General features: G+C 39.8%; 1 protein-coding gene across 1 annotated transcript; it reads left to right on the forward strand.

Annotated features, from left to right (window-relative positions):
- The first annotated feature begins 6 nt into the window (after window positions 1–6).
- TOMM7 (translocase of outer mitochondrial membrane 7) lies at window positions 7–5273 on the forward strand. Its single transcript, XM_040065916.1, has 3 exons — window positions 7–195; window positions 3804–3852; window positions 5048–5273. Exons 1-3 carry the CDS (start codon window positions 93–95, stop codon window positions 5061–5063), a joined length of 168 nt encoding a protein of 55 aa, XP_039921850.1. The 5' UTR covers window positions 7–92; the 3' UTR covers window positions 5064–5273.
- The last annotated feature ends 5464 nt before the right edge of the window (window positions 5274–10737 follow it).

Raw genomic sequence — 10737 nt, forward strand, 5'->3', positions numbered from 1 at the left:
CCAGCGCACGGCGCTGCTGCGAGCGCGGCTGCGCTCCTCCTCCTTCTCCTCCTCTTCCTCCTCCTCCTCCTCCTCTCTGCCCCGCCGCCGGGATGCCGAAGCTTAGCAAGGAGGCCAAGCAGCGGCTACAGCAGCTCTTCAAGGGCGGCCAGTTCGCCATCCGCTGGGGCTTCATCCCCGTAGTGCTCTATCTCGGTCAGTGCCGGGCGGGGGACGCGCGGGGGCCCTGCGCGGCCATTGCCGAGGCCGGGTGTGGGGCGGCCGGCTCCGATGGCCGCTCTCCGCCCCCAGACCCGTCCGGACGCTGCCGGAGAGCGGCGGGGCCGAGGGAAGGGCCCGGGGCCCCAGGGCCGCCCCGCCGCGCTGCCCCCGCCGCCCGCGGCCATCGCCGCGCATGTGCGGACGGGAGGGCGGAGTTGCCCTTGGGCGAACTGTGAGTCGGGGAGGCTTTTTATTATAGTTAGGGTTTTTGTTTGTGTGTTTGTATGGGTTTTGTTTGTTTTTTTCCCCCCGTTCTTTGTAAAGAAGTATGTGATCCTCCCGCTCTAGTCGGCCCTAGCGAGGCCGTGTCTGGAGTGCTGTGTCGAGTTCTGGGCTCCTCAGTACAGGAAAGACGAGGAGCTGCTGGAGAGGGTCCAGCACAGGGCCACGAAGATGATTAAGGGACTGAAGCATCTCTTATGGGGAGAGATTGCGGGTGCTGGGCCGGTTTAGTCCAAAAAAGAGAAGACTGGAAGGGGATTTCATTAAAGCATGCAAATACCTTAAAAGCAAGTGCCAAGAGATTGGAGCCAGACTCTCTACTGGTGCCCAGCTACAGAATGGGGAGCAATGGCCGTAAACTATAACACAAGAAGTTTCACCTCATCTGGAGGAAAAAAAAAATTGCATTGAGGTGGTAGAGCACTGGAGCAGGCTGCCCAGGGAGGTCATGGATTCTCCCTCTCTGGAGACATTCAAAACCCAGCTGCACACATTCCTGTGTCACCTGCTCTAGGTGACCCTGCCTTGGCAGGGGGTGGACTAGGGGATCTCCAGAGGTCTCTTCCAACCTAACAGTTCTGTGGTTCTGTAATAATGAGGGGTTTTCCCCCTTTTTCTCCCTGGAGGCCAATCCTGTGTGAGGCCCAAACAGCAAATGGGACTGTGATTTAACCCTGTGTCAGTGACTGCTTGCTGTAGTAAAGGCTGTGCTTTGTGCTCTAGGAGTCTGTGATGAGGGGAATGCTGGGAGTGCTGCTTCATGGCACTGAGGGCATTGCCAGCCTCTGTTTGAGGCTGAATTTCCAGCAACAGGAATACAGGGTATAGTCTCTCTCCCAGCAAAAATGGTGTGGCTCCTATTTCCAAGCCACAGTGGAATGTTAAGGGGCCGCCTTGATGTTGTGCTTGGTGCCCAGGATATATTTTGCTTGCTCATCAGGCTGGCCAGGCATCAGTACCACATGGTAGTTCTCCTGCCGAGTTAGAGCTGTATGCCAGCAGCTGTCCTTGTTAAAGAGAGGCCAGACACTTTAGTTCACTTCTTTTATAACAGGAGGGCCCAGGAAGGCTGATTTCTGCAATTCATTTGGCTTACTTTCTGCCCAAACTGTTGGGCTTTTGGGAAAAGCATCTAAACCAGGCAGGCATGTCTGCATTGAATGCAAACATGAAGGAAGGCTGAGAGCTTGATGTGTTTCCAGTCAAATCTGAGAGCTTGATTTGATTAATTGAAGGGAATGCAATGCCTGCTTTGAAGGACTTTGATTGTTTGTAGATAAGTGCCAGGGAAACGTTGGTCTCTTCAGCTGTTGCGGAAGTGCTCTAAAAACAACTACAAGCAAAAGAAGTTGCTTCAAAAACTATGGAAAAAACTAATTAGCATTGTTAGGTCTGAACTTTAACTGCGTTTCCATTTTTAGTTTATCAGTGATTTTAAATTAATAAGTTTTGGGTGGGAATTTCAGCAGTGTTTTATGAGCTAATTTGCCATTGAAGTTTTGTTCTGGTTTTACTTCCATGACAATATCTGTGGATGGGGGAAAAGATGCTCTTTTTTCTTAGTGACATCAGAGTGTCACATTAGTGACACTAGTAAGTTACATTAGTGACATTAAATAAATGATTTCAAACTGTATAAAGCCACCTTACTGTATTTACAGTTGCACTAACACCAGAGTGCCTAGTATATTTTTGACATGTAGCAGTGAATAATTTAATTTGTAGCAGTTTAGGTTCATATCTCCAGAAAATAAATGTGCTGCACCAAATCTGCATTTCCATCTTATAAATTTATCTGCAGTAATGAAAGTATAAGCAGATGGGAAGGGGAAGTGAAGATGCCACCTTGTTTGCCATAGACAGTTGGAAGTGGCATGTATGCAAAGTCTGCAGGATTGGAAGAGCCTCTTCTGTACTGGGATTACTTTTGAATCTGGGAGGGAAGGTGTGACCCCTGTGTGTATAAAATACATGCTAAACTAAACATAGGCAAGGAAATGGTCAGAAAATTTGAGCCTGTAGCTTTTCTCTGTAAGACTTTCTAGCTCAGGGCATGTACGAGGAGCCCAGTATGAGAATGTGCAATTATTGGTCATTGGTGGGGTTTTGCATTTTTTAAATTTGCTTTGAAGTGGCTGCCCTGGTTTTAAGTCAGTAAATTAGACCAATACAATTTAGTTAAACCTGGTTTGCTTATTTAAAAATACTGGGGGTGAGGGGAGGAGCCAGAAACATTCACGCAAACAGCGTGTGACTGCAATTCATGAAGTTTTAAGCTGAGTTGCTGGACAGTATGGCAGCCGAAGAACTTGGGTCAGGATGTCTAATAGTCTCAAATCATTCAAGGTTATCTTCCAAGAACTTTTCCAGTGCCTGTGAAGTTAACGGAAGTTTTTCCATTAATCTTTGTGGCCTGTGTTTCAGGCACCATTACATTATTTATTTTCTGTAAACAAGGGGAATTATATATTTTTCATGAAACATCCGCTTCTACATAGCCTGTGTATTGCTGAACAGTGCCTGAATTGCATGATTCTGTTTCAAGGCTTTTATTTTACAGTCCAGAGAGCAAAGATACATATACTAAACCTTCAGTTGCTTCCCTAGCATACATATCCTTTAGTCACTTGGTATATTTGAGTCATTGGGGTCTGGGGATGAACTTTTTGTAGTTAACTTTCATTTCATTTTCCTGGGTATTAGGAAACAGCTTGTTTGTTTGCAAGCTTTAGTAATATGTAGCTTTTTCCAAAAAGGGCCAATCAGAATAGAAGATCCGAGGTTTAATTGGTTTAACATCTAGCATTCTGTCATACTAAATGGAGTGAACTTATTGAAATACTACTTTTAAGTTGTGTGTCAGATGTCATTGGAGGATTGCCTGTTAGGCCTTGAGGTGCTCATTCTACACCAGTTTTAGGTGTCTTTGTTGGTAGAGCCCTGCCAGGTTGCTTTCTGAACAACATTTAAAGTATGTAAAAGTATCTATGTCTTGATCTCTGGGATAGAGATGACTTCCTTCATTTCAGACAATTACTTGACCCTGAATTTTAAGTCAGGAAAAGATGCAGGTATAACTTTTTTAAAAAAAGAAAAGTGTACACTGGTATTTATTTTCTTTGGTTTCTAACCTTCGTAAGAATGGGCAGTTTTTAATCAGGTTAGGACACAACTTGATGGATCACAATTCTTATATTCAGTAGTTTTCTTTTTTATTGCTATTTAATGGGCTGGAATAACTTTATAGAGATTTAACTATGTAGAAATCTGCACATACTTGTTTATTTTTATATATGTATGTAATGTATGTTTCACTTCAGGTTTTAAAAGAGGTGCAGATCCTGGAATGCCTGAGCCAACTATCTGGAGGTATGTATTGGTTCCAAATGTACATACAAGGCCAGTGCAGATAGTTACGGGTTTGGGTGTTACCTCTGACCAGCAACAGTTGTGAATGATGCTTCCATCCCTTGTTTTTAATTGTTGTGGTTCTTGTTTCTTGGGAAATTCAAATGATAAGTCAGCAGAGTTCTAGTTCTTGGAAGACTTTTCTCTTAATCTTGCATAGTTTTTAAGATATGGAACTTCCTGTCTTTTGCGTGACAGCTGCCCTTCTAATCTCTTGTAGAGCTAGTTTGTGCAAGTTTCTGCACTGAAGAATAACTTCTCAGATTTCTAGCACAGATTGAAACCAAAACCCAATCTCCTTCTGCCTTTGCAAATGAGGGAATAATAGTGCATCAAAGGTGCACGAAATAAAGGGCTGTATCCTTCAGTATTAGTCACTGTCATGAAGCAAAATGAGTTTGGCTCATGCTGCCCCTTTGTTCTGGGACTCTTTGTTATGCTGCAATGTTGTGTCATTAGTAATGTTTAAGTTCTAGTGACATTTAAGTTTTATTGAAGGGCTTCCTTTGGTCTAACTAATTAAAGTTTTGGAGAAAGGATTGTTCTTCTGTTTGTCAAGAAATGCCTTTGATTACTGTGCAGGCCCAGGTATTCCTAAACCAAATAATTGATGGACTGTATTGTTTGCAAAGTCATAGATTAACTCTTCTAGCTTCATATAGTTACAGTGTATAGAAATCCCATTTTTAGGATTCAGTGATTCAGTAGAAACAGTAGAAAATACGGGAAAAAAGTAGTAAGATCATATTACAATTTCATTGGAATCTCCTGTTGTATTAATAACCAAGTTGATGCAGTTGTTTGCTTGCTGACAGTGTTTCTGTGTTTAGCTTTGCTGGTGGTTTGAGACTTCTTTTTTTTGGTGTGCATCTGTACAAAGTAAAAGATGTGTTCTGTACCAGAATATATATACGTAGATACCACAAACAGATGTTTGATCTAATCCGAAGCTTACAGATGCTCATTTTTGTGAGCACATGTTGGTGCTCTGTAGGCTTAAATTTTACTTTAAAGGTGGCAACATTTCAGTATTTGGGGGCCTGGTGTTAATTCTGTACATTTGTAAGGCTGTTCCTCCACACTTGCATTTTACAAATAGCAAAGACAAGTACATGCTGCAAGTCTGACTTTCATTTCCTCCCCCCTCCCCTTTCAGTCTACTTTGGGGATGAAGGCTGTGGTGGTCCTGTTGTAGACGCAGCCGATGGACAGAGTGTCAGAAGATGCGTACATTCCAGAGGATGAGGCCGACACTTAGACCACCTGGCTCAATCAGCTTGCTAATGACAAATGACATAGGTTGTACATACAACAAAATGAAGTTTATATGGACCTAACTTATTTGCATTACGGTGTAATTAAATAAATACTGTTTGAATGGATGAATATTGTTTCTAAGTCTTTACATAATATAATGTAGTAGTTTATTTATTACAGAAACCCATGGGGTGGTATTTTGTTGTGTCTTTTTTCCAGAATATGGTGATACTTAACTCCCATACTTATCCCTGTTAAAGATTGCTTTTTGAGTAAAGATTCCTCTTTATCTTCACAGTAACCAGAAAATTGAGCTAATGTTTTAAATACTTCAGTATTCTTCAAAGGTTCCTTGCCCAAATGTTGGTAAGCCTCTGTGGCTGGTTACTGTGCTGATCCACTTCAGGTTTTAACAGTTGAGTGCTCTCTGTGTATGTGTATAAATTGCTCTTACTGTAAGAGAAAGTTACTAATGTATAACTGAAAGAAGAAAACAAGTACACTAAACAAGGTATGTGCTTCATTGTTATGCTGACGTCATGCTCTTTGGACCATGGTTGGTTTGGTTTCAGTTGTTTTTCTCCCTTTTAACACTGAAGTTCAAGCACTAAAATGGTGACTGTTTGGTTTCTGTTAGATAGAAGCTCTTTTGGGTAGATTGCTCTCTCCCTTCCAGAACTGTGAAGGGTAGTTTGTATCTCTGCGGTGATTTTTGTAAAAATAATGTTTATTGGCTCCAAATTATCATTGCTACAAAGGTATTCTAGATTTTGGCATGGCTTTTTTTTTTTTTTTTTTTTTTTTTTTTTTTTTTTTTTTTTTTTTTTTTTTTTTTAACCCCACAGATTTTCAGGCAATTTTTACATTAATTAAATGTTTAAGAGTAGGAGATTCTTCAGTTTTTAATCAGCCATGACAATTCATGGTAAAATGTTACTATGTTTAAGGGCTGTGATTGGAAAATCAGAGAGAAGTGAGCCAAGGGAGAAAACTTAAATTGGAAGACAAGGATTGGAAAGAAAAAAGTGAAAACATTTATGACAGCTAGTGCAAACCAGCATGTTGTTTAAAATTCCATTTATCATGATAACTCAGTCAAATGTCATGAAATACTGGCAAGGCTAGTGCTAATAGACTGCTGACAGTGGAACAAAGCAAGGACTGAATGCAGAACAGTTTCTCGTGTATCCTTTTGCTATCCTAAAGCCTTTCTAGTGCCTTTTCTCTTACAGTAACTTGAGATTAATGTAACTGCTCATATGTCTTAACTTATGAAAGAAATTAAATTTTTGATTCCTTTTCTTCACTTATCCTAATGATAATAGTAATGAGATAATCTGTTGGTACTTGGTAGTGGTTTTAATCATGATTAGGAACATTTTTCTTCTGAGGAATTTCATGCGGTAACCTGAGATATTCAATACTAAGAGATACAGAATTGGATATGAAGTAACTCATATTTCTCAATCAGATTTTGCATTTCACACGGGTGTACAATATCCAAAATGCAGCAGTGGGTGGATGGATCCAAACACCTGCAGAAGTGTATTTCATGTGCTCTGTTGTGTGTCTGACATTTGGGGATGTGGTTTGCGGGTCGTAACCGCCACATGGTTGCTCTGGCTGCTTTCCAAGAACGATAGCATTTGGCAAGAGGTAGAGAAACAGGGAAGTGTTTCCTCTTTCATTAAAAGTTCTACAAAAGCATGCGTGTGTCAAGCACAGGCCAGATTCTGTGACGTCTCCATGCTGAAAGTTTGTCTTAAAAATAGTTGCATTTCAGTTTTTTTTGCGACTTGGAATTACTGGATAAGTATTGCTTATACAATTCTTACTTTAGGCACATAGGATAGGAAATTTTTGGTAATTCACTGCTACTGAAGTATGTTTCAGGAAACTCATTAGCATAGAAATCTTGGGTTTTCAGATTGAGGGGGGGGAAAAGTCTTTTATAGTACCTTCAATTAAATTGAAGGTTAAATTGAATCCCAGTATGTACTATAATGTTTTTTGTTTATATATCCAGACTTTCATTCCATATAGTGCCCTTCCTGTAATTAAAGGATTAAAGGGTGAGTGAATCTTCTCCTTACATAACCATTTATATTCTCCCCTGGTGTTAAAAAAAGATAGTAATTGTTAAATCTTGGTAATTAATTAATTAATTGAAAGGTAAAAAAAAAAAAAAAATTCTTCAAGTTTTTAAAAACTAAATCTTTAGTATGGATGTTTTGAAGTTACTTTGCAGTTTTTGTCATTTTCACAAAATTTAGATGTGGAGCATCTAAAGATTGTAAGAGCAGATCAGTGGTTTGGGAAATTATACAGTAAACAGATTCCTGTGAAGAATCTTAATTCCCTTAAATAAGGTCAGGAAATATGCTAGTTTTAACAAGACTGAGGATTTTTTCATGTTGCTATGGAGAAGAGGGCAGGTCTATAGGGTGAGGTAGAATAACTCATGTTGGTCAAGGCTGGGGACTTTAATGAGGTTTTACTAATTTCAAGTGGTTTAATCTATGATTTTCCTTTATGTTTTCCTCCCAGTAGAACCTGAGAAAATTTTATTTTACTGTCACATGGGAGACAGTTAAAAAAGAACAAATACGGGTTTCCCTGCTTGACTGTATTGATCTCTGTCACTGAATCATTGCCTTCCGCAGTCAAGTGCCGATTCTTTTTTGTGATGGGGTTTATGATGGAGTCCTGTGAACTCCCCGTGTTGGAATAAAGCCATTGAGCATGATTTGCTGACAGATGGGCTCTGGCTACCACAGGTGAGCTCAAGGCTACCTTGTAGATGTGTGAAATAAAATCATTGATGCCTTCCTGTGTTTGGTGGAGATTGTACTGACTTTGAGGTATCCTGTTGATCTTAGCCCGGAGATAGGGATTGTTTGGCTTTTTACTTTGTGCCTTCAAAGTGGAGGGAGGTGGAGTTTGCTTGTGGTTGCCTCAGTGTAGGGAAGTGCCACCTGTTACTGGAGCCTGTTGTACCTGGTGACAAGCAGTTGTGCACAGGACAGGGAGGGAATCTTGTGAGTTTGGTGGTTTTCTTGGTCTTGATGTATGGACTGTGGATGTCCTGGTAGCAGGGTAGAAAAAGAATGATCAGTTTAGTGTCATCACTAAAGGAAAAAAAAAAAACCCAAACAAACTGGCTTTCAGTATAATTTTGTTCTTAATAATTTAATCTACAAAGAAACCTATCTCTGTGTTCCATAAACTCCTCAAGGCCTGGCCAGTTGTGATGCTAATTTAAGGTGATCAGGAATTTGTAACAGGTTTTTAATTCTGCTACAAATTCCTGGTGTAGACACAACTGGTACAAAGTAACTGTACTGTATCTCATCACAGTTTTAAAACTGGAGCTGTGCGAATTTTTTTTTCCTTGAGTGAATTCATCAGTAAGGCTGCTATTAAGCTGAACAATAACATTTATACACATGAACTTTGCAGACCAAATCAGAATCAGACCCAATCAGAATTTTGTCACAGTATGCCCATTTTGGTGAAGTATAAAACTTGTCTTTTGCTGCTTTGTATGGCTGTCTTCCAAAATGGCTGTAGGTGACAAAGAGCTGCTTAGGATTTCGTCTTCTTGCATTGTGTGGTAAATGAAACAGACATCTAACATAATGGTTTTTATCAGGAAAATTGCTAAATCAAACTATATATATCCTGGATATTTTTGGAAATATTTTGTTATAGGCTTGGAATTTAAGCTATGGTGATACCGATGATATTTGGAAATTAAAGCTCATTACATCTGTTTTCACCACAGGAGGAGAGACCACATCCTGTTAAATGTCGTATGACTAATTTAATTTTTACAAATAATGACTTAATTGCAATTTCTGAATACTTTTCCATGATGGTGTGTGATGCAATAGCCATTGCTTGGTTAAGCTTGTGGGTTACATATATTGTTTCTTGCTCCTGCTTATGTTAGTTCAGGATTAGAGGATGGGTTAGATGGAGGGACTGTTTATCTGCTGTGTGAAAAGTAATATGGCAGGGCAAATCAAATCTCAGTGTTTTGATTCTGATGGTGAATGTTTGTTTGTTTAAAATGTTTCCTCAGAAAAGATTGAATCTTAGATTCTTGTCACTGAATAAAAAACCAGACTGCGAAATTTCTGTAGAGTGTTTTCTGGTGACTGCCAATGTCAGTCCTGAAAATATAGGAGGATTTGGTTAAAAACGTTTAGATTACAGAAGTTGGTTGATTTTGCTAGTAATTCATGGTGGAAGTAGTGCTTCAAGGTTGAAGCCTGCAGAGGTTGCATTTTTTGGGAGAAGGTGTTAGGTGGGATTTGGTTTTCCCCTTATCAAGAAGAGGAAAGAAATTCACTGAGAGATCAGAAATTTTAATCTAAGCATTTGACTTGAAAAGCAAGGACTTAGTCACAAGGTTTGTAGTTTTATATATATGTGTGTATAAATATATATATATATATTTTTTTTTTTTTTTTTTGCCAGCATCTTGACCATGAGGACTTTGATATATACTACTTCATACTTACCTTTCCACCATTTTATCTTTTAAATTGAAGTGGAAAAGATTATTAGTTACAAATAACATTGGCAAACATAGGGGAAGTTTCCCATCAAGCTAAGCCGATATAATGGCTCATTACTGCTGAAGAGTGATCCTGCTGTCATGCTTTACTGGTGGTGTAACTCTTCCATCTCTTGTAGCATCAGCTTGGTTTTGCAAATCTCACTTGCCATCAGCTGTTAATAAAATCTGTGGAGGTACTAGGGATGCAGGCAGTCTCATTCAAGTAGCTGTTGTTCTCTGCTAAAATTTAGTGTTTACACCAGTACAGGATAGGGAGTGGTACTACAGCCTGGGAAGTTGGTCAGGCTGAAATGTTTTCTGCCTCTTTTTTTTTTTTTTTTTTTTTTCCCTGAGAAATTTCTTACACAATAAAGTAGGGGTACAAAATAGAAAAGTGGTACTTCAGAGACTATCCCTTACCCCTCCCCCTACACTTTTTTATTACAGATGACTTTAATATTAGGTTGCATTGTCTTTTTGGCTTTTTGGAGTGTTGTTTTTGGGGTTTTTTTCCTCTCTTGTCCAGCATTCTGGTGTTAAGGCAGCTACTCTTAGGGGTATTTTGTTTCTCATCCTAAATGCTGTTTCTGAATACTGTGGGCTTTTCTTGAATACTCTATAATGTAGTCATGCTTTTCCACATAGCTTTACCTTCTTCCTTCTTTGGGAATTCAAAATCAGGATGAGGGGAGCGGGTAATCTGTGAAGAATTCCAGATTCTCAGTGTGAGGTTAACGACTAAGGATGAATGGAAATGTGGGGAAAGGGTAGCTGGGATGTGCAGGGCGAGGCTGGTCCTGTACTGCAGCAGCCAAAATGCTGCTTTGGTGGGTAATTTCCTGTTTTTGTAGGTAATTATTAGCAGGTCATTTTTTAATTTGGATTGTGTTAGTGGGTGTTTTTTGTTTTGTTTTGGGTTTTTTTGAGTTTTCTTTGCTCAGTGAGTTGGCTGTCAGTTAGGAAGAGCTCTCTTCAACAGAAGTGTTGAGGCATTGTTACTGCATTTAGTTAGGACTGCTCACTTT

This window comes from Hirundo rustica, chromosome 1 (assembly GCF_015227805.2).
Source record: "Hirundo rustica isolate bHirRus1 chromosome 1, bHirRus1.pri.v3, whole genome shotgun sequence".
NCBI lineage: Eukaryota > Metazoa > Chordata > Aves > Passeriformes > Hirundinidae > Hirundo > Hirundo rustica.

Coding starts and splice junctions, on each gene's coding strand:
- TOMM7 (XM_040065916.1), top strand. CDS start 93: ATGCCGAAGCTTAGCAAGGAGGCCAAGCAGCGGCTACAGCAGCTCTTC. Junction 196..3,803: donor CCCCGTAGTGCTCTATCTCG/GTCAGTGCCGGG, acceptor GTTTCACTTCAG/GTTTTAAAAGAGGTGCAGAT.